The sequence below is a fragment of the Eschrichtius robustus genome, chromosome 11 (genome assembly GCF_028021215.1).
Source record: "Eschrichtius robustus isolate mEscRob2 chromosome 11, mEscRob2.pri, whole genome shotgun sequence".
Lineage (NCBI taxonomy): Eukaryota > Metazoa > Chordata > Mammalia > Artiodactyla > Eschrichtiidae > Eschrichtius > Eschrichtius robustus.
Genome location: NC_090834.1, coordinates 75,741,957 through 75,765,958, shown reverse-complemented (window position 1 = coordinate 75,765,958; position 24,002 = coordinate 75,741,957). Strand labels below are relative to the sequence as shown.

The 24,002-nt window shown below is 38.7% G+C and overlaps 1 protein-coding gene across 1 annotated transcript in view; it reads left to right on the top strand.

Annotated features, from left to right (window-relative positions):
• The first annotated feature begins 701 nt into the window (after nt 1–701).
• Nucleotides 702–24,002, top strand: part of TSG101 (tumor susceptibility 101) — a 49,542-nt gene continuing 26,241 nt past the window's right edge. The window contains exons 1-5 of the mRNA XM_068554932.1: nt 702–857; nt 6,785–6,869; nt 8,877–8,942; nt 12,633–12,796; nt 22,608–22,734. Coding sequence (XP_068411033.1) covers nt 816–857; nt 6,785–6,869; nt 8,877–8,942; nt 12,633–12,796; nt 22,608–22,734 — 484 coding nt within the window. The 5' untranslated portion in view covers nt 702–815. The remainder of the gene's footprint in view (nt 858–6,784; nt 6,870–8,876; nt 8,943–12,632; nt 12,797–22,607; nt 22,735–24,002) is intronic.

Below are 24,002 nucleotides of genomic sequence, written 5' to 3'. Positions count from 1 at the left end.
ACACACGGAGTCCAAGGTAGAAGGTAGGATGTCTGGGCACCAAGGAGAAATGGGGGCTTGGATTAAAATGCTTAATCCAAGCACTTGGATTAGGGGAATGATTTCCTGTAGAAGAAATTACTGCCTGGCTTCCTGTGAAACGAGGGCTCTGCACTTTGCCCTCGGGAATGTAGTATGATGAACTTTTCACCTTAAAAATGAAAAACAACCTGATAATCAGAGAGATCCTGGGCATCGCCTTCTGCAAGCCTTTCATCTTAGAGTTGGAAAAAACTGAAGCCCGAACTAGCAGTGGATTTGCCTGCTATTATCAGAAGGGCAAGTCAGTGGCAGAACAGTTTTCTGACTCCAGTCCAGTGCCTTCCCACCTGATGAATCAATCGTTTAAGCTCACTGGCAAGATCTTCGTACTTCTTCCCCTCCCTGCACCTGCGCTCTTAGTCTAAGGGCAACTGTCAAAGACCTGCCAATCTTATCCCGGCTCAGAGTTTCCACCCTCGGAACAAGACTGCACTCTTGGAAAGATTCACAACATAATGAACTAGTGTAAAAACATTGGCCATTTGAAGAGAAGAGCACAAAACTGCACAAGATTGCTCGGCCAGCCGAGCTCTATCCACGCCCAACCTCGGTCACCGACCTCGGAAGTGACGTAAGGGAAGCGGAAGGGCTGGCGTGGTGGTTGACTTCCTGTTGGTAGAGGCTGGGGGGTGGGGGGGCCGGCTCCGTGGTGTGCGACTGTGTGGGGCGGCCTGGGGCAGCCCCGGAGCGGCTGACCCTCTGCCTGTGGGGACGGGAGTCGCAAGGCGGCCGCCATGGCGGGGTCGGAGAGCCAGCTCAAGAAAATGGTGTCCAAGGTGAGGCCGCGGCGCGCTCGCCTCTCGGCGCGCACCCACCGCTCCCTTCCGCGCCGCCGGGGCCTTCCCGACCAGCCTAGCGAGCCCCCCCGGGCGGGCCCGAAGCCCCGGGCAGTGCCCGGCCAGTGCCCGGCCGCCTCCGCCGCCCCAGCTCCGTGATGTCTGTCGCCCGGTGCCGGGATCCTGGGCCGGGGCCGGCGGGGGGCGGCGACGGTCAACAAAGGCGCGGAGCCGAGGCTGCCTGCCACCTGCCGCCCGCCCTCCTCTTTTCAGGGAGAGAGTTTGGAGCAGTCTTTGGGGCAGTATAGTTTTCGTCTTAGTTTTTATCAACACAAAGAGAGGGTTGTACTTAAAACTCGGTCATGGGCACTCCTCCACTTGTGTCCCAGTGTAGGGTTCGTCCGTCTTCGCCCTTCCCTCCCGGCCCCCGGAGATTGTGTCCTTTTCAGTTTGTATTCCTCACGCAGCCGACCCGCGGGAGATCATAACTTTTGGTTGAATTGGCTCAGTTATAAGTAAAAACGTCCTGAGAAGCCAGAATACCGGTACCTCCCTACATCGGGTGAAATAAATAGAATTCCATTACCATTTCAGGGATTTTGATTTGCTAAGAGTGACTACCTTTAATTGTATGCTACTTATAACGCGGAATTATTTGCTTTGAAATTTTTAATCTTCATCGTTGAAGACCGGTGTATTTTTTTCATTTTTTAAAAAAGCGGGTAGGCATTTTGTTTTTAAAGCCATGAGTTATTTTGACAACTACTTAAAATGTGGCACCTGATACCGGAGTGAACTGGGTGGTTTTTTTGTTTTTTGGTTTTTTTCAGTTTACCAAAGCTAATTGGAATAAGATGTATGTGAAATGGTTGAGTGTAGAATCTTCTCCAGTTAAACGATTAGCTTTACATACTTTTGTCAAAACAAGAATGGTAGGAAGCAAAGAAGTTTAAACAGTTTTCAATAGTATTAAAATACACTATTATGTATGAACTTATTCCTTTGAAAAATATACTTTTTCCTCCGGTAAAATCATCCCTGTAGTCTTTGATGGAAGAGCAGATAATCTCTAAAGAGAAAGTGATGGTTTTTTAAATAAAGCTTCTCTTGATTGTTCTAATCATATCTTCTAGGCTTCTGATTTTCTTTCTTTTTTAAAAAAATTGCGGTACAGTTGATTTGATTTTCTTTCGAAAAGTAATTATCCTTAATTGTAGAGGAAGTTTTAGGGAGCCCTGGAAGATTGTGGCAGAGGTCTATGTTGTAACATTTATATATTGCTTTTTTTTAAAAGTATGTTGTTTTATATACTATGTAACTGAAGAGTATCTGTTCCGTACCATTTTTTTTATCTTTAAAGTTGATAACATTGCCCTTAAGGTTTATTCCTTAATTTATATGTATGAAGGTATTTACATACAAGGGCAGGAATATTCAAATATTGGTTGTGAATTTTAAAAACCGTAATTAGTTTTCCTAAACTTTCTGTAGAGGAACCTGCCTTCAAAGACAGAGGCAGGACATCTTTAGAAGATATTTTATACCTCCACCTGTCTTTTCCCTCCACCCTCTTCATATCCTAAGAACAAAAAAGGACATAGGGAAGAGGTGGGAGAGGGCATTCTGTCCTTCTTTTGGTTCTTGGCCCAATATCTGAAAAACTGAGTCTCTTACAAGTGGTGATGTCCGTTCTGAGTATCGGCATGTTTTCTCTCCAGCCTGTGAATAGATAGATAGGTAGGAATAGTAAGTAGGATAATAGAAGCAATTTGTGGAATTTCTTCCTCCTGGTGGAGGGCTAGCTTCAGGTGTTATCCTTTCAGTTGGATGTGGTCCAGTGTAGGCATTGGTAGCCAGGACCTTGGACACATTGCTAGGGTGATGGTCCTTTACTCTTTATCTGATTCTGGGACTTCCATCACCCAACATGTTACTTTGGGCCACCTGCTTTGACTTACGTCTTTTTTGAGGTATAATTGACATAGAACAGTATATTATCTTTTTATATATTACTACAGGTATTTTTTTCCTTTGAGCATTTATTTTAGCTCCCAACTTAAATACAGCTTTTAGTTTAACAGCCTCTCTGTCACTGTTTTTGCAGTTAAGAGAGGTATATTTATACTATTGGTCCATCTTGCTTTACACAAATAACTTTTATATTTTTCATACAGACAACTACCTGTATTCTTACATGCTGTATCTACAGCATTCCTAGAGGTGGAGTCACTACTAACTAGGTAGGAGAGAGCTGGAACATTAAAGATTTTAATGCACTTCACACTGTTTTAGATTCTAGGGATACAACAGTGAACAGACAGTGTGGAATTTAAATTCTATTAGAAGGCAATAAACAACTCAGTAAGTACACTAAGTAGCATGTTAGAAGGTGTTAAGTACTTTGGAGAAAAGTAAAGCAGGAAAGGGTGATAGAGTGCTCAAATGTGAGAATAGGATAGGTTGCAATTTTATAGAATAGTAAAGGAAGGCCTTCCTGAGGTCTATTTGAGCAAGACCTGAAAGAGGTGAGGAAGCAAACTGGAACAATCTGGAGTAAGAACATTCCAGGAAGAAGGAAAAACAAGCACAAGGGCCCTGAGACAGAAGCTTGTCACGCATGATAGAGGAACAGCAAAGGGAGCTAAGGGGGCTGGACTGCAGTGAGCAAGGGGAAACAGTGCTGAATAAAGGGGTGGTAGATTTTGGAGGGTCTTGCAGGCCACTGTAAGCACTTTGGCTTGTACTTGGAGTATGGTGGGAAGCCCCTGATCTGTTAACAGTATAGCTCTAGCTGCTGTGCTGAGACTAGACTGTAGGAGGTTCAGTAGAGTGGAAGCAGAGACAACTCTAAGGAGGCAGTTGTAGTAACGTCAGTGTAGCTATGAAGGTAGTGAGGAGTGATCAGGTTCTGGATATTTTTGAAGGTAGAGCTAACAGGGTTTTCCGACAGACTCACTGTGGATGTGTAGGAAAGAGAGGCATCCAGGATAATGTCAAAGCTTTTGTCCTGAGCAACTAGAAGGATACAGACATGGAAGACTGTAAGAGGCATAGATTTTGGGGGGAAGAAAAGGAGTTCAGTTTTGATCATGTTAAATTTGACATTCATTAGATATCCAAGTGGAGATATCAAATTGGTAATTGGATATACATGTCTGGAGTTCAGGAAAGAGGTTCAGACTGGAATTTTTATATTTGGGAGTTATCAGTGTACAAATGTTATTTTAAGCCATGCATGGAGATCACCAAAGGAGTGAGTTGAGATAAAGAAGAGGACCAAGGACTGAGCCCTGGGGCTCAATATTATTAAGATAAGAGGTTAGGAGAAGAGAAAGAACCAGCAAAGACACTGAGAAGGGGCAGCCACAGAGAGGAGAAAAAGAAGCAGTGGTGTCCTGCAAATCAAGTGAAGAACATGTGTTAAGAGGAAGAAATTGACTTGGTTAAATGCTGCTGTGATAGGTTAAGTAAGATGAAGACTGAGGATTGGCCGTTGCATATGGCCATGTGCGGCAGTTAATGGTGACGTTAATGAGCAATTTCAGTGAAAGTGGAAAACCCTGATTGGAGTGGGTTTGAAGAGAATGGGTCTGGTCTTTGAGCATCAGTGGTTAACATCACGGAGAGATACCTAGATGTCATATGCTACTTGATGGAAAAACACCATCATCTGTGAAATGATCTTGCCAGAGAGAGGGGAAGACAGTGGAGGAAAAAAAAAGTAAAATTTAGAAAAAAATCATGACAAGATCATAACTTCCAGATCCAACTACTAATTCACAAGAAATACAAAGGGAATAGGAACATATATATTAAACTACACCAAGAGGACGCAGTTAGCAAAATCCAAACTGTGGGAGCTTCTGTAGGACAAATGAACCGATTTCTTCAACAAGTAAGTTTCAAGGGGTTAAAATAGAAATGGGCCCACTGATGAGGAGATAAATAAAATGTGTTATATCCATATAATGGAATATTATTCAGCAACATGAATGTACCTTGAAAACCTGCTAAGTGAAAGAAGGTAGTCATAAATGACCACAGACTATGTAATTCCATTTATATGAAATGTCCAGAATAGGCAAATTGATAGAAACAAAGTAGATTAGCAGTTGTCTAGGGTGAAAGGGGATGTCGCTGGTGGAGTGAGTGGGTGATTGCTACAGGGTGTGCGTTTCTTTTGGGGGTGATGAAGATGTTCTAAAATTGATTGTGGTGGCGGTTGTACAACTCTGAATGTACTAACAGCCACTGAGCCTTACGTAAGTCACTTTAAATGTGTGAATTATATGGTATGTGAATTATATCTCAGTAAAGCTATTATCAAAAAAGAGGGGTGGGAGAGAATCTGTAGATTAAAAGAGGCCTAAAGGACATTTTCACAGATTGAAATATGTGGTCTTTATTTGGATCTCCATTCAAACAAACTAAAAAAAAAAAAATGACATGAGGCTGCATATTTTATGATATAAGGAAATAGTGATTATTTTAGTGTGATAATAGTATTGTGGGCTTCTTTTTAAAGTTCTTATCTTTTAAAGATACGTACTAAAATATTTATGGGTAATAGGATATGATGTTACCATTTGCTTCAGAATAATACAGGAGGAGGGAAAGGTGAATGAGATTATAGATTAAATAAGATTGGCTATGAGTTGACTGTTGAAGCTGGGTGTAGTGCTGAAGCAGGGGATTTATTATACTGTTCTACCTTTGGATACCTTTGAAATGTTCCATAATAAAAAGCTTTAAGAGGAGAGAGTAGGAAGAGAGCAATTACAGTCAGCAAAAGTAGGAAGCTCCTTGCAGGAGTTTGCTGTAAAGGGGAACTGAGAGAAGTTTGGTTGTAGGTGGAGGGGGAAGGGAGGTAAGGAATGTTTTTGTGGGAATAAGACAGGAGAAAGAAGAATATGTGTGTGGTAATAGTACTGATCCCATAGCATGGAAAAATTGGTGCTTCAGGACAAAAGAGGTCAAGAACTGCTGAAGAGATGCCTTTGAGTAGACCTGGATTTATTTCCTAATTTTTCTTGTATTTTCTCCCTTACTGTCTATCACTGTCTTTTGTGCTGGTCTCTGAGATTTCTTTGACTTTATATTCTAATCCTTCTATTGGATGTTTTATTTCTACTCACTTTTTTTTATGTCCAAGAGTCCTTTCTTTTCTGAGTGTTCTTGTTTCATGGATACAATATCATTTCTTCTTTCTTTGAAATTTTTAATGCTAATTCTTTTTGAAGTTTTCTTCTGCTCCTTGCATTATTTTTATTCTTAGTTCCTTCTTTCCGTTTCCGTCTGTGACATGTTTCTTGGAGTCTTTCTTTTTGGAATAGCTGACTGTTCCTTTTTAAGAGAGAAGCACTAAAAGCTGATGGAAAGCTTTGTGCGTGAAGGGAGCTCGTCAGCTGGTGAGCTTCAGTGTGTTGTGAACAGATGGGGATCCCCATCTCCTGATTTCCTAATCTGCTAAGAGTGTGTAAGCAAGGTTCCTAGTTTTCCTGGACTGGAGCGGTACAAGGCAGGGGTATGAGAATACAATACAGCACGTGGTAAATTGCAAAATAGTATTGACGATGAATGCTGGAGAGGGAGAGATCGTTTTGGGCTAAAGGGAAGTCTGGAAAAGGATTCATTGAGAAGGAAAGTGATGTAAACTAGGTCTTTGAGAATGATTAAGATTTGATTTGGCGGAGGGCCTTTTAAGTTGGAAAAAGAGCTAAAATGGAGGTAAAAGTTTGAATAGGTGGCAGGAGAAAAAGCTACTGAGGTTCTTTCAGTCTTTATTTAATTAATGTTAATGATCACTCAGAACCATTATACTTTTAAGAAGAGTGCTATTAAGAAAATAAGATTTTAAGAAAATTAACCTAGCAGTAAAATATGGGCATTGGTTTTAAACTAAATTCATTTGTAATTTTCCTTTTCAGTACAAATACAGAGACCTAACTGTACGTGAAACTGTCAGTGTTATTACTTTATACAAAGATCTCAAACCTGTATTGGATTCATATGGTGAGTTTATATAATAAAAATATCAAGTACTATACTTTGAGTTTACTCTTTTTGTTAATAATTGTAGGTTTCCCATTTTCCCTTTAAGTTTGTTGGTTTTTTCATTGTAGGACTAACCTTCACCTAAAAAAAGTTGTGAGAGATAGGAAATTACAAGATCTAATAATAATATATTATATTTGTTTAGTTATTTTAAGTTTTAATATACTACTCTAACATAGAACTAATGCAAATTTAGAACTAGAGGTGATGTTAAAAATAGTTTAGTCCATCATTTCCCAAAATAGTATCCATAGTTGTGAAGAATGTTGCTTTGGGGGCATGGGTAGAGGGGATTCTGAGGTTAAGTTTGAGCACATATAGATTAAACAAAATTAAATGGGTTTCTTTGCAACAAGATTTCTCAGAGCCTTTAATATGCTAATGTGTCATTATGCCTCACCAAGGGGGGAGAGAAGATAATACATTGTTCAGTATATTCTAAAGTTAATTAACTAGTGAACCTTTTTTCTCTCTAGAACATCTCTTTATATTCTTAGGAACACATTTTGTAAAACTATATTCTGGACTATCCTTTTCATTTTATAGATGAAGAAAACACTTAAAAACTATTGTCCTTAATTCTGTAGAGTAGGTAGCTGACAATTTGTGTCCACCTTCTATTGAGATGAAATAAAGTTGTGATTTAAGTAAGAAATGACAATATTGAGAGGGTTTTTTGTTTTTTTTAACAGTCTTTTTGGCCCCACCAGTCCTAACATAATCTCTCCAACCCCATCTCCTGGTAAACACCAAATGTGCCAGGGCCAAGGGAAACCCATGCTGCCTCCTGCCCATTGTGAGGCCCTTGGCAATGAGGGCAAAGAGCTGAATTTTGTAGCTGAGACTCTCACTCGAAACTCCACTCGCCCCCAGGGCTTTGTAAACAGGAGCCTGGTGAGAGGCAGCACAGAGGAATCAATCCTGAATTTCCTGAACAACAAAGTCATGAAACGGAAGTCTTCTCCCAAACTAGGGCATAATTCTCCTTCCTGTCCACATACTGTACTATGGTATTTAGATCTGCAAAAAAACTCATATTACCAAAATTAGAGTTAATTTAAAAATGGCTTCAATGGGGGAATAAAGTGACAAAGGCTAGAACTTTATGGTAAGTGTATAGTTTTTACTGAAAACTAAAAGAGTAAATGTTGATCAAAACTGACAAAGACTCCAGCATCATTGAACGAATATTATATATACAGCCACACAGCCTGGACCAAGTCTAAACCATTGTCATCAACATGCTTTTAGAGTAAATATAACCCTAAAATTAAATACGGTGGTCTTTTTAAAATACAAGATCAGAATAAATTACAGCACAGTTTATAATTGTTAATAGTAGGTAAAAGAACTGAGGTGTTCTTGTACTGCACGTTACAGCCTTTCCTCTATGTAATACAGTGTTAATTCCAAATCATTATTACAGATAATAGCAGTCCATGTAACACAAAGTATGTGCCCTAGTTATTCAATCAATTATAGGTAGGAAAACTTGTGCGATGTGAGAAATATTTGTATTAAAAGAAGATGTCCGTATTTGACTGTGAAAACTTTTTTCCTTTTTCATACTGTGGGATACTACATTGGGATTGAGAATGACAGTGAGTGGGAATAAACATCTGAAAATATTAGGTTAATATTTAATATGGTGTCAGTTAATAGTGATTTTTAAGTAATTTTATAATCATGTTGGTTGGGGATCCAGAGCTCATATTATTGGGACTGTAGCATTAACATTTAATTTTCCAAGTAGTTCATAGCATCTTTACTCATTCAAAAGCTGATCCCATTAAGTGAATCAACAAAGGATACTTTATTATTGGACAAAATGTATGAACATTAACAAGTTAGTCCCTTTCAAGGGTAATAATGTGTTTTAACTGTTGTTTCTGAAACATAAGAATAACTTATGTGGGAGTATCTGTGAAAATGCTTGTTGATTAACTCATTATTCTTACCTTTTAGTTTTTAATGATGGCAGTTCCAGGGAACTAATGAACCTCACTGGAACGATTCCTGTGCCTTATAGAGGTAAATGTCTTATGTGATTCATGTTTCCAGCATAGATGCATTTTAATTCACATTTAGTTGCCAAAGAATTGTAGGTAATTAAGCTTGCTTTCTTGTGACTTTCATGATAATATAGAAACTTCACCTCCTATTCTAATTGAACTTCATTTGGCAGCAGCACCTAATATTTTCAGCTTTTTTCCCCTACTTCCTTACCAAGATATATCAACAAATAAGTGCCTCAGTGCACTGGAAGAGTTTGTTTCAGAGAATCAAAGAATCTTAGAACTAGAAAGGGATCTTAGCTGCCTCCTAGTTCAGCTCCCACGCTACTCAAACTTATCTGACAATGGGAAGCTGTATAGTATAGTGACTAAGATAGAGGCTTTACAGTCAGGGCAGAGTAGGGTTTTAGTTCTCCCTCTGTAATCTATTAGTTTTGTGACAATGGGCATCTGTAACATTTGGATAATAGTACCTAACTCAAAGAAGAATTCATTTGTAATAATGTATGTAAAGGACTTAGCACAGGGGCTGGTATATCAAAAGTAGCTATTATTTATGGTTGTAATGCTGATGATGGATAATTACGTCTCTGTTAGTCAGCCACCCTCTGCTGGAATACTTACAATGATAATGGAGCATTCAGCTTCATGAGCAACTGTGGACAGCTCTGTTTGTTAGTTATTCCTTGTGACTAGCTAAGACCTGTGTCTCAGTAACCTACCCGTTGATTTTATATAGTACCTGCTATGTGTGGGGGAAAAGGGCTAGGGATACAAAGGTGAATAAAGGATGTACCTTCTCTGGAAGAACATACACAAATAGGGGAAACAGGGAATAAATAGATATTTACACTATTCTATACCTGTTATAGAATAATAAAATATAAAGGTGCTGTGAGATTATAGAGGAGAACAAGAACACGTGGGAAGGTCATCAAAGAAATGACGTTCAAATTTGGTATTAAAGGATGAGTGAACCATTCATAACAGAATGGACATCCCAGGCAGAGGGAAAAAACACTTGAGCATCAGCATTTTATAGAGCAAATATGAGTAAAATTCAGGATTACTGACTGCCTTTACCCCAGGAAGTAAGCTCTGGTGAGGGAAAAAGGTATGTGGGAGAGAGAAGGAGGCAGAAGACTATCGTAGACATAATTAAAGACATTTATTATTTTTTTCTTCCAGTTTTATTGAGATGTAATTGACATATAGCACTGTATAAGTTTAAGGTATACAGCGTAATGATTGACTTCATACATCAAGAAATGATTACCTCAGTAAGTTTAGTGAACATCTGTTATCTTATATAGATACAAAATTAGAGAAACAGAAAAAAATATTTTTCCCTTGTGATGAAAATTCTTAAGTTTTCATCAAGTTGCGATGTTTACTCTCTTAACAACTTTCATATATAACATACAGCAGTGTTCATGACATTTATCATGTTGTACATTACATTCCCAGTACTTAGGTTTTTTTTTTAATTTCTGGCTGCGTTGGGTCTTCGTTGCTGCTTGCGAGCTTTCTCTAGTTGCGGCGAGCAGGGCTACTCTTCGTTGCGGTGCGTGGGCTTCTCATTGCAGTGGTTTCTCTTGTAGCGGAGCACGGGCTCTAGGCGCGCAGGCTTCAGTAGTTGTGGCACCTGGACTCAGTAGTTGTGGCGCACGGGCTTAGTTGCTCCGTGGCATGTGGGATCTTCCCGGACCAGGGTACGAACCTGTGTCCCCTGCATTGGCAGGCGGATTCTTAATCACTGCGCCACCAGGGAAGTCCCCTTGCTTATATTATAACTGGAAGTTTGTACCTTATGTCTACTGTCCTACAATTCTCCCTTCCCTCCAGCCCTCACCTCTGATAACCACAAATTTGATCTCTTTTTCTGTTTGTTTATCTGTGTGTGTTTGAAATATAATTGACCTATAACACTGTGTTAGTTTCTGTTACACAACATAGCAATTTGATATTTCTATACCTTTCAAAATGATCAACATGATAAGTCTAGTTACCATCTGTCACCATACAAAACATTACATAATTATTGACTGTATTCCCCACACTGTACATATCATACTGTGATTCATTTATTTTACAGCTGGAAGTTTGTACCTCTTAATCTCCCTCACCTATTTCTCTCCTCCCACCTTCTTCCCCTCTGGCAACCACCTCTTCTTTGTATCTATGAGCCTGTTTCTGTTCAGTTTTGTTTGTTCATTTGTTTTGTTTTTTAGATTCCACATATAAGTGAAATCATACAGTATTTGTCTTTCTCTGTCTGACTTGTTTCACTTAACATAATACCCTCTAGGTCTATCCATGTTGTCACAAATGGCAAGATTTCATTCTTTTTTATGGCTCAGTAATATTCCATTATGTATATGTATACCACATCTTCTTTATCCATTCATCTATCAGTGGGTACTTAGGTTGCTTCCATATCTTGGCTATTGTAAATAATGTTGCAGTGAACATAGGAGTGCACATATCTTTTCAAATTAGTGTTTTCATTTTCTTCAGATAAATAACCAGAAGTAGAATTGCTGGATCATATGGTAGTTCTATTTTTAATTTTTAAGTAATCTCCATACTGTTTTCCATAGTAGCTGCGCCAATTTATATTCCCACCAGCAGTGCACAAGGGTTCTCTTTTTCATACACACACACACACACACACACACACGCGTACATATATGTAAATTTTATTTAAACTAAACCTTTGTTCCTTCACCATTTTTTTGTACGGCACAGTTCCTAAGCCTAAGTAATTCTGGAGAATCCATCATTTTCACAAAGCAAAGAATTCTAGATGGTGGAAATAAAGTTATGTTTTATGTATTAGGATATATTTTATTGGAGTCTTTTTTTTTTTCATTGTAGAAGTAGTTTTGGGTGAAAAATAAATCCGAAGTCCCATAACTGATTTCTTTAAGTGAATTTTATGTGTATATACTTTTATGAAGTAAAACTGTTTCTGAGTGGGGGAAATGTATCTGAATTATGTTAGGTGATTCAAATGTTTGCTTGGGACACTGGGCTTTAACCTTAGGAAGAAAAGTCTTTGATTTATGTTCAGTATATTAACTATCAGATCCTTTGAAACACTGTTCATTTTGACTATATATAGTCAAATTTCTCAACTGAGAGAGATTCTATTACATAAAGCAAAAAAAAGGGGATGACATCATTGATTCTGAAACTACCACTGAAAATGCCATATTCATTGGTCAAGCTGTGGCCACCAGTCAGCATCCAAGTGTCTGTTTGACACTTGGATTAGGTCTTACAGTGTGACTTTTGGCAAGGGAATTTCAAGTCTAGCATATCACTTTCTGAAAGGACACCATTATCTATGGTCTTCCTTCTGTATCCTTTACCAGTGAACTTTATTAACTGAAGCGACAAGAGTCAAATAACAAAGAATGGCTTGAACCAAAAGATAATTTGTGAATAACGTTTTTACGGCAGTAAGTACACTTACTACACTGGCAGAGTAGTAATTAATTAGCTCCTTAATCCTGCTCATGTATTTTACAAACTGAACTGAAAATTTGAGAAACTGATGTTAAACAGAACTTTGAAACATAAAATATTTGTTGTGATTTTTTTAAAAAGTGTTGCTTAGTTGTAGCTCTTTCTTGCTTACCTACTAAGCCATTATTGAAAAATAATAAAAGTAGAGTAACTGAAGTTTCTCTTTCTTTCTCAGGTACTACATATAATATTCCAATATGCCTGTGGCTGCTGGACACATACCCATATAATCCCCCTATCTGTTTTGTTAAGCCTACTAGTTCAATGACTATTAAAACAGGAAAGCATGTGGATGCTAACGGGAAGATATATCTTCCTTATCTACATGAATGGAAACACGTAAGTATTAACAGAGTGTTCTGTGAATTCGTTGTATTTTATATATTTTGTTCACTAGCATTTACTTTCTGTTAACTCTCAAGGAGGATTAAAGGAGAATAAATTCACATAAGATCACTAATCACTGACCTGGGTAATTGAAAAAGGCTCTTTAAAAGAAACATGTCTGGACTTCCCTGGTGGTGCTGTGGTTAAGAATGCTCCTGCCAATGCAGGGGACACGGGTACAAGCCCTGGTCCGGGAAGATCCCACATGCTGCAGACCAGCCAAGTCCACATGCCACAACTACTGAGCCTGCACTCTAGAGCCCGTGAGCCACAACTACTGAGCCCACGTGCCACAACTACTGAAGCCCGTGCTCCTAGAGCCTGTGCTCCGCAACAAGAGAAGCCACTGCAATGAGAAGCCCATGCACCGCAACGAAGAGTAGCCCCTGCTTGCCACAACTAGAGAAAGCCCCCGTGCCACAACGAAGACCCAACGCAGCCAAAAATAAATAATAAATAAGTAAATGAATTTATAAGAATAAATAAATAAATAAATAAATGAAACATATCTTATATTTCTATAGAACTTGGTAGTTTATAGAATACGCATAGTCACTATTTTATTTGCTTGAGTTGAACCTTTAAGAATAGATAGAATTCACATATGGGAAATGCATTTAAAACATATTGGGGGGCTTCCCTGGTGGTGCAGTGGTTAAGAATCCACCTGCCAATGCAGGGGACATGGGTTCGAGCCCTGGTCCGGGAAGGCCCCACATGCTGTGGAGCAGCTAAGCCCGTGCACCACAACTACTGAGCCTGCACTCTAGAGCCCGTGAGCCACAACTACTGAAGCCTGTGTGCCTAGAGCCCCTGCTCCACAGCAAGAGAAGCCAGTGCAATGAGAAGTCCATGCACCGCAACAAAGAGTAGCCCCACTTGCTGCAACTAGAAAAAGCCCGCGCTCAGCAACGAAGACCCAACGCAGCCATAAATAGATAGATAGATAGATAGATAAATATATTTATTTATTTGAAAAAATATATATATTGGGTTGGCCAAAAGGTTCAGTTGTTTTTTTCCATAAGATGGCTTTAGTAGCACTTAGTTGTCTTTAACTTCATTCGAAACAATTTTGTTAGATTGTATGTGATAGCTGTCCTATCAACGTGCATTTAAAAACACATCAAAATTGGTGGATTTTTGTGTCGCCATTCATTTTAATATTGACGATGGAAGAAAAACAACATTTTTGGCATATTATGCTTTATTATTTCATGAAAGGTAAAAATGCAACTGAAATGCACAAAAAGATTTGTGCAGTGTATGGAGAAGGTGCTGTGATGATCGGACGTGTCAAAAGTGGTTTGCGAAGTTTCATGCTGTAGATTTCTCGCTGGATGATGCTGCATGGTCGGGTAGACCAGTTGAAGTTGATAGCAATCAAATCAAGACGTTAATTGAGAACAGTCAACATTATACAACGTGGGAGATAGCTAACATACTCAAAATAGCCAAATCAAGCATTGAAAATCATTTGCACCAGCTTGGTTATGTGAATCGCTTTGATGTTTGGGTTCCATGTAAGTTAAGCAAAAAAAAACTTTCTTGACCATATTTCCGCATGCAATTCTCTACTTAAACGTAATGAAAACGTTCCGTTTTTAAAATAAATTGTGATGGTAGGTGAAAAGTGGATACTGTACAATAATGTGTAACGGAAGAAATCATGGGGCAAGCGAAATGAACCACCACCAACCACGCCAAAGGCCGGTCTTCATCCAAAGAAGGTGATGTTGTGTATATGGTGGGATTGGAAGGGAATCCTCTATTATAAGCTCCTTCAGGAAAACCAAACGATTCATTCCAACAAGTACTGCTCCCAGTTAGACCAACTGAAAGCAGCACTCGACAAAAAGCATCCAGAATTAGTCAGCAGGAAACACATAATCTTCCATCAGGATAACGCAAGACCGTGTGTGTTTTTGAAGACCAGGCAAAAACTGTTACAGCTTGGCTGGGAAGTTCTGATTCATCCACCATATTTTTTTTTTTTAAATTTTTATTTATTTATTTATTTATTTATGGCTGTGTTGGGTCTTCGTTTCTGTGAGAGGGCTTTCCCTAGTTGCGGCGAGTGGGGCCCACTCTTCATCGTGGTGCGCGGGCATCTCATTATCGCAGCTTCTCTTGTTGCGGAGCACAGGCTCCAGACGCGCAGGCTCAGTAATTGTGGCTCACGGGCCCAGTTGCTCCGCGGCATGTGGGATCTTCCCAGACCAGGGCTCGAACCCGTGTCCCCCACATTGGCAGGCAGACTCTCAACCACTGCGCCACCAGGGAAGCCCACATCCGCCATATTTACCAGACATTGCACCTTCAGATTTCCATTGATTTCAGTCTTTACAAAATTCTCTTAATGGAAAAAATTTCAATTCCCTGGAAGACTGTAAAAGGCACCTGGAACAGTTCTTTGCTCAAAAAGATAAAAAGTTTTGGGAATATGGAATTATGAAGTTGCCTGAAAAATGGCAGAAGGTAGTGGAACAAAAGGATGAAAACGTTGTTCAATAAAGTTCTTGGTGAAAATGAAAAATGTGCCTTTTATTTTTACTTAAAAACAGAACACACTTTTTGGCCAACCCAATAGTATACTGGTGGCATATATTTGTGAAACTGTTCAAATCTCATTACTCAAAGTGTTCCTATCAAGAAGTAATACTAGTAAGAAACTTCTGTTTCTGCCTCTGATGGTATAGCTCTGGCAGTTTCTATCCAAAAAAATGCTAGAAAAGCCAAAGTACAAACAACATCTGTGGAAGGCTCTGGAGAACTGTTGAGGCAATTAGGACTTGAAGGGCCAAGATCCTTGCTGCAAAGAGATGAGTCAACATTCTGCCAGTTTTCCCTAAGAGTATTTACTGATTCTTGGTACAGAGTGAGAGGCTGAGAATCTGGGCAGAGGGCATTAGCTAGAGGCAAAGAAGACTGCACAGTTTCTAACACTCTCACAGGGCTGAAAAGACAACAGTTGCTGTTCTGTCTGCCAGGCAGCCAGTATCTTAGGAGCCAAGATTTGGGAGAAAAGGAAGCTACAAAGAAGCGAGCCAGATACTTAGAGTTTCCCCCTTAAGGGATATGCTGAATTCCTAAATTTCAAAGACAAGATGCTAAAAAGCTAAGCAGAAAGCCTCTGAAATTCATAGCCAAGTTCTCAGCAGTCTTAGGTTGAGGAGGCAGTATGAGTTTGGAACCACTCAAAAGGAGGAGGGGTATGAGTAAACATCCTAGGCTCTCAGTTGGCACCACTGGAGGAATACACCCCATGAGTGGGAACTCAGGCAGAATAAGCCCTATAAAACTCCACCCTTGAATCAGTTCAGTGCCTGATTATATTAAGGTGATTCTCACGGTATCTGCCGGCCATAGGATAGAGTGAACTGTTGCTGGAAGAAGATCATATATAGAGCCTTGTCTAATTTTTCACGAAGTGTCCGATGTACAATTTTAAATTATCAAGTACATCAAGAGACAGGACAAAGAGGGAAAAAAGACAGTAGAAACAGGATACCACCCCCCAGGTAACCCAGTTGTCAGACACAGACTTGAAAATGATTGTGGTTAGTATGTTCAATATGGAGAATTAATTGTAACATAATTATATTTAAAATGAACCAAATAGAAATCTTAGAACTGAAAAATAGAATAATAAAAATTAAAAACTCAATAGAGGGACTTCCCTGGTGGTGCAGTGGTTAAGAATCCGCCTGCCAATGCAGGGGACATGGGTTCGAGCCCTGGTCCAGGAAGATCCCACATGCCATGGAGCAACTAAGCCCGTGTGCCACAACTACTGAGCCTGCGCTCTAGAGCCTGCGAGCCACAACTACTGAGCCCACGTGCTGCAACTGCTGAAGCCCACGCACCTAGAACCCCTGCTCTGCAACAAGAGAAGCCACTGCAATGAAAAGCCCGCACACCACAACGAAGAGTAGCCCCCACTCTCTGCAACTAGAGAAAGCCCGCGCGCAGCAACGAAGACCCAATGCAGCCAAAATAAAATAAATTTAAAAAACAAAACAAAAAAACTCAATAGATGGGTTTAATAGCAGATTAGACTCAGCAGAATAGAGAATGAACTGGTTTATGAATATGTTATATTTTTAATGCTGTTGACGTAGGAATAAACCTTACAAAAGACGTACAAATCCAGTATGGAGAAAATTTCAGATTTTATTGAAAGATATTAAAGAAGACTTAAGTCAAAAAAAGAGAACCTTATTCATGGATTGGAAGACTCAGTATTATAAATATGTTGGTTCTTTACAAATTGATCTATTTCTTAACAGAAGTGTTTGTTTCTTTGCGTATTTGTTGATTTTGTGAACTTGATAAGCTGAATCCAAAGTTTATATGGAAATGCAAAAGATTAAGAATAGCCAAGAAGAATAAGGTGGAAGGGACTTGCCCTAGAGGTATCAAAATGCATTTTAAATAACTAGTAATTAAGATGGTATGGAATTGTCAGAGAAATATTCAAATGGATAGATGGAACATAATAAATAGCCCAGAAAAAAGATCCACTATACAGACATACCTTGGAGATATTGCGGACTCAATTCCAGACTACTGCAGTAAAGCAAAATGTTGCAATAAAATGAGTCACACAAGTTGCATGGTTTCCCAATGCATGTAAAAGTTATGTTTACACTATACTGTAGTCTATTAAATGTGCAATAGTGTTATGTCTAAAAAAACAGTCTTTATACCTTAATTAAAAATACTTTATTGTATCTTATAATAAAGCATAATAGAATATGAAAAAGAATATATATATGTATAACTGAATCACTTTGCTGTACAGCAGAAATTAACATTGTAAATCAACTATACTTCAAGAAAATAAATTAAAAAAAAATACTTTATTGTTAAAAAATGTTAACCATCATCTGACAACGCAGGGTTGCCACAGACCTTCAATTTGTAAAAACTGCAGTATCTGCAGAGGACAATAAAGCTAAGCACAGTAAGAAAAGGTATGCCTATACATAAACACTTGACGTATAACAGTGGTGTTATAGTAGGTAAGTGGGGATAAGATTAACTTCAGTCATGGAGTTAGGACAGTTAGATTCCTATTTGTATAATATACAAAAATCAATTTCAGGTAGATTGTGCAAGGCAAAAAAATAAGACTTTTAAAACATAACATAGGAGACTGCCTTTCATGATCTTGTAATAGGTGAGGTTTTTTTTTAACAAGATGGAAAACTTTTACTATAAAGGAAAAGACTACTAAATTTTACCTTGAGCTTATGCAGATTAAGAACTTCTGTTCATGAAAGACACATTAAAAAGTGTGAAAAGACTAACCACAAACTGAAAGAATATACTTGTAGTACTCAACACCCACAGGGTAACGTCCAGAACATAAAAATAACTTTTGGGAATCATTAAAAGAAAGAAGCCAAATAGAAAAATAGATGAAACTCTTGAACAAGTACTTCACAAAAGAGAAATCCTAATGGCCAGTAAACATATGAAAAGATGTTTAATCCTGCTAGTAGTGAGGGAAATATAAATTAAGACCATAACGAGATACCATTACACGCACATTAAATTTGCACTACCAGTTGACAACGCTAAGGGTTAGAGAGGATGTGGAGCAAAGGGAACTCTTAGACACTGCTGATGGGAGCAAAATTGACACAACTACTCTGGAAATTAGTTTGGCATTACCTAGTACAGTTGTAAGTGCCCATGCCCTATGTCCTAGCAGTTCCACTCCTTGGTATGTACACTAGAGCAGGGTTTCTCAACCTCAGTGCTACTGGCGTTGTGGGTTGGATAATTCTTTATTGTGGGAGAGCTGTTCTGTTCATTATAGGATGTAGGATCCCTGGCCTTTATCCACAAGATGCCAGTAGCATGACACAGTTGTGACAACTGAAAATGCCTCTAGACATTTCTAAATATCCACTGGGAGACAAAAATAGCACCCCCAGTTGATAACTACTGCACAAGAGTAACCCTTGTGGGCTTCCCTGGTGGCGCAGTGGTTGGGAATCCGCCTGCCAATGCAGGGGACACGGGTTTGAGCCCTGGTCCAGCAAGATCCCACATGCCATGGAGCAACTAAGCCCATGCGCCACAGCTGCTGAGTCTGTGTTGGAGAGCCCGTGAGCCACAACTACTGAAGCCCGCACGCCTAGAGCCTGTGCTCCGCAACAAGAGAAGCCACTGCAATGAGAAGCCCATGCACCGCAACGAAGAGTAGCCCCCGCTTGCCACAACTAGAGAAAGCCCGCACGCAGCATGCAACTAGAGAAAGGCCGCGCGCAGCAGCCAAAAAAAAAAAGAGTAACCCTTGCACATACATACTAGGAAACAGAGCAAGAATGTTCATGGCAGCATAAATAACCAAAGACTGGATACAACCCGTATGACTGTTAACAACAGGAGAGTGAATAAAGAAGTTGTGTATTCATTCAGTGGAACACCATACAGCAATTAAAATGAATTTATAACTATACTCTTTAACAGGAATGTATCTTACAAACATTGTTGAAATAAGTCTCAATAGAATCCACAGTTTGATTTAATTCATATGAAGTTCAGAAACAGAAAAAATTAAACATACTGTTTAGAAAATTGTTTATAAGATAGTTTAAAGAAAAGAATGATTATCTGCTAAGTCAGAGAAGTGGGTAACTCTATAGAATAGATAGAGGGGGATGCAGTCAGGAACTTGTAAGTTGCTGGCAATCTTCTATTTCTTAACTTGGATGATAGCTACACAAATACTTTCTTTATTGTTACTCTTTAAAGTTACATATGTTTTATACATTTCTGTATGTATGATATATTCCACAAATCTAACAAAAAAGACATAATGGTAGCTAACTTTGGTATGGTATTCAAGGTTATATCATGGAAGGTTCTGATTTTTAGCTAAGGACTTCGTCCTGTAATAGGCAGTTGGGAGTCATTTTAGATTTCTGAACAAAAGTAAGGCATTAAATGCAATGATTATTTGGTATAATGTCTGAAGTGTACTAGATAAATACATTAATTAGTTTTCTGACTGAAAATCACTAGCTGCTCTAAAACATAAAACCCCAAATACTAGAGACAACACTGGAAATTTCTTGCTCACATAATAGTCCACTGGGAGTCTTCCTCACTGGCAGGCAGCTTTCCCTCACTTGAGTTTCAGGGACCAGGCGCTTTCCAGTTTGTTGTGCCACCATCTCCCGGGGCTTCAGAGTCCTCTGCATCAAGGAAGACAAGCAAAGAGAGATTGGTGGCCCTCCTTGTGCACCTTGGCTTAGAAGTTAAATCTCTTCTGCTTATGGTCCGTTGGTAAAAACTAGTTGCAAGAAGGACTGGAAAATGTAGTTTCTGCCTAAGCAACTGATTCTCAGCAGCAACTGAGAATGGTATAATGGGAGGGGAGTGTGAACTTTTATAGAAAATTCTCTCAATCATAATCAGTAAGTAAAACTAGAAGCCGCACAGAAGGCTATTGCAGTAATCTAGCATGGCACAGAACGTGAACTAGGGCTGCTCTCATTTGTCTTGATCTTACTAATTCAATTGCTTATTAATCCTAATCCTGAACATGTATCATATACTGCTTAGAATGTAAAATCTGTCCTTTTTATTGCTTGCTGGAAAAGCTAACAAAAAGGGATAGAGAAGAAAGCTATTTTGCTCTTTAAGTTTTCAGGGTTTTCAGTAGGAAAACAATTTTATAAAGATACTATGTGTTTCAGTTGACCCTTAGGTGTTTGAGCTAAAATAAACTAATATTCTTGCTACTTTTTTTGTATCCTGTATCATTCTGAATTAGTCATTTGTCATTCTGAAATATTCATGACCTGTTGCTTTATAATAGGCCTGGAAGTAGGTATTAACAATTTTCCTTCCTTCAAAGACTTTAATGTGAAAGGAATGGTATGGTAAAGAATTAAAATAAAATTTGTCTTGACAAAACTATGGTTATAAGACTGTATAAATGGAGTACTGATTCATACTACAAACGTGGATTAACCTTTGAAAATATTATGCTAGGTGAAAAAAGGTAGACATGTATTGTATGATTCCATTTACATGAAATGTCCAGAATAGGCAAATCCAATGACAAAATAGATTTGTGGTTGCCAAGAGCTGAGGGGAGGGGGAAATTGGAAGTGATCACTAATAGGGACAGATTTCTTTTGAGGATGATAACAATATTCTGGAATTAGACAGTGGTGATGGAGAAAAACCACTGAACTATACACTTTTTTTTTTTAATTTATTTATTCTTGGCTGCATTGGGTCTTTGTTGCGCGTGGGCTTTCTCTAGCTGTGGCGAGTGGGGGCTACTCTTTGTGGTGTGCGGGCTACTCGTAGTGGTGGCTTCTCTTGTTGCGGCACATGGGCTCTAGGGTGTGTGGGCTTCCACACTTGTGGCGCGTGGGCTCAGCAGTTGTGGCACTCAGGCTCTAGAGCGCAGGCTCAGTAGTTGTGGCGCACGGGCTTAGTTGCTCCGTCACATGTGGGATCTTCCCGGACCAGGGATCGAACCCATGTCCCCTGCATTGGCAGGTGGATTCTTAACCACTGCACCACCAGGGAAGTCCTGAACTATACACCTTTAGATGGTAAATTTTATGGTATGTGAATTATATCTCAATTTTTAAAGTGCCTGATTTTAAAATCATTTTATGATTTAGTTAGGGAGTTTTGTTGGACTAAATAATTAACAAGAGATTAAATTGTGTGATTCTCAATAGCAACCCCACACACACCAGCCATAATCTCCAGCCTACACTCCTTGGTGCTACACAGATACTGTACATGTTTACTCCCTGTCTCAGCGTGTAAGTTTACAGACAAACATAAGAAGGGTATTGGAATAGTGAGAATCAGCAAGTTTTCATAAGAAGCTTTCTGAAATGTTATCTGTTGTCACTGTCCATACGTTGGGACAGAATGGAACAAAATTGGTGCTTTGGAAAGTTGAAAGCTGCTGGTAAACTCTTCTATCAGGAGAAGGGAAGTTATGAAGATGATTAGCTGATCAAGATAATTGAGTAATCCTTCAGAACCTGATGAACTAATGAATGAAGTATGTGAGGTGAGATATACACAAAATATAATGGGTGAAAACAGAACCATCAGATAAGTCAGTTTGAACAACTTTGCCTAGCATAGTTTGTCTTAAATTAGTGATCAGTAGATACTTGAGAAAAAAGTTTAGCAGCCTTTATGGGATACAGGCACTCTCTTTGTAACTATGGTATTGGAAGGAAAGATCCTTTAATAATTTATATCTTTTGTACAACAATCTAGTGATTTCTAAAATGGAGTCTACCTATAATTTCAGAGTGCATAATAGTATCTTTAATAAAAATTAATCTAGGAACACGTGTTTCCAAGGTAACATTGTTATCTTTTAAAGGCCTTAAATAATATTTGTGACTACTGCTTACATCTATCCCTGAGTTCGTACCAGAATCCTTAATTTGTCCACTGGAAATATAATAAATTTTGGTTAGCTGTATGGAGTCAAGTGAAGAACAATACCATCTGAATTTTGTAGTATACTGCTTTGGCTAGTGCTGTTTTTATATACATGAAGTAGCAGCCTTGGTACACATAAATAATAAGTAGAAATCACCTAGCTGTATTAAATTAATTAAATGGAATTTTCATGTTTGGGGTCCTACAAAGGAAATTGTCGAGCTAAGTTGAAAACAGATAAGAAATGGCCAGACTTTTGCTTATTGCCAAAAAGTAAATCTGTAAATGACTTAAATTTGTTTTCCGTTTTTAGCCACAGTCAGACTTGTTGGGGCTTATTCAAGTTATGATTGTGGTGTTTGGAGAAGAACCTCCAGTCTTTTCTCGTCCTACTATTTCAGCATCCTATCCACCATACCAGGCAACAGGGCCACCAAATAGTAAGTAGAACTGAGATTTGATTTTTAAACTCATATAAACAAAAGAAAACAAAATCTTGTAAAAAAATTTTTTTTGATGACTTCACTTTGCTTTTTAGCTTATCAAGTTAGTGGATTTTTTGGAGGTATTCTGAGGCCCCACATCTGCATGTACAGATTCCCAACAAAGACGGGCATTTGGGCTTTCGTTTGTGGGTAGAAATCTAACTATGGGTGTGCTGGATTCCAAAATGGAAGAGAAAGAATGCTGGAATAGAGCTGGAATTTTTTTTTAATTATGCATGCCATGGAATAGCTTTATTCGATCCGTTTGGAAGCAGATACAACTTGAAAGGCAATCTGACCTTTTCTTTGCAACTCCAGGATCAGTGCTGTAGATGAGAATCAATTATAAAGTAAACTATATCATTCACATTCAGCTATTCTGGGTGTACACAATGGACATCTAGCTCTCAGCTTTCTTCTCTTGAGTACAACCAATTCATGATTTTACTTTGAGTGGAGAGGGTGGGGGCATGGAGTCAATATCAATTCTCCCCTAACTGGTGTACATTATCTCTATTATTTCTGGGTTTTTCAAAAATAATTCTTACTGATACTTTAAAATCACCCTGGATAGTTGAGAGTTGGTTGTACTTACTTGTTTTGACTTTACTAAACCTGTTCATTGTGTTTTGAGCTGTGATTTTTTTAAACAAATTTTGTTTAAGATAATTAACCAGACTTAATTTATCTTGTAAGTTAGATTATGTGAGCTTTCATTTTCCTCCCGCTGAAAATTACCCTCTTCCTTTTTAATCCATTCTGCCTTGAGGAGCATCTTGACTAACAAGCTGAATGGGAATCTAACAGAACTTTCTGAATCCATTTCCTTTTCCTTCCCTGCTTTCCCAGAATAAGCTTGGTTGTAGCATTTTGTTGCTCTTTTAATAAAGATTCTAGGGATTCTTTTGGATCAGAAATTTGTTTTCATCTTAATAAATTCTGTTGACTTTAATATCCAAGGTTAGATTATCTTGCCCATCTAATGTTGAAATGCAAAATATTTCCTAGATCATCGTTCACATTTATTTGCTCAAATAACATAGCCAGTGACCGCTTAAGATAAAGGTAACCTTTTCAGAATGTTAGTCCCCTAAGCAACATTTTTTTCCTAAATTTCTTTTAGTTTTATATTAACATTGGATGTGCAGCATTCAAGAAAGAGACCTCACTAAAGAGATCACTATTACACTTCCGTTTTGCACTCACTCACTATAAATCACATT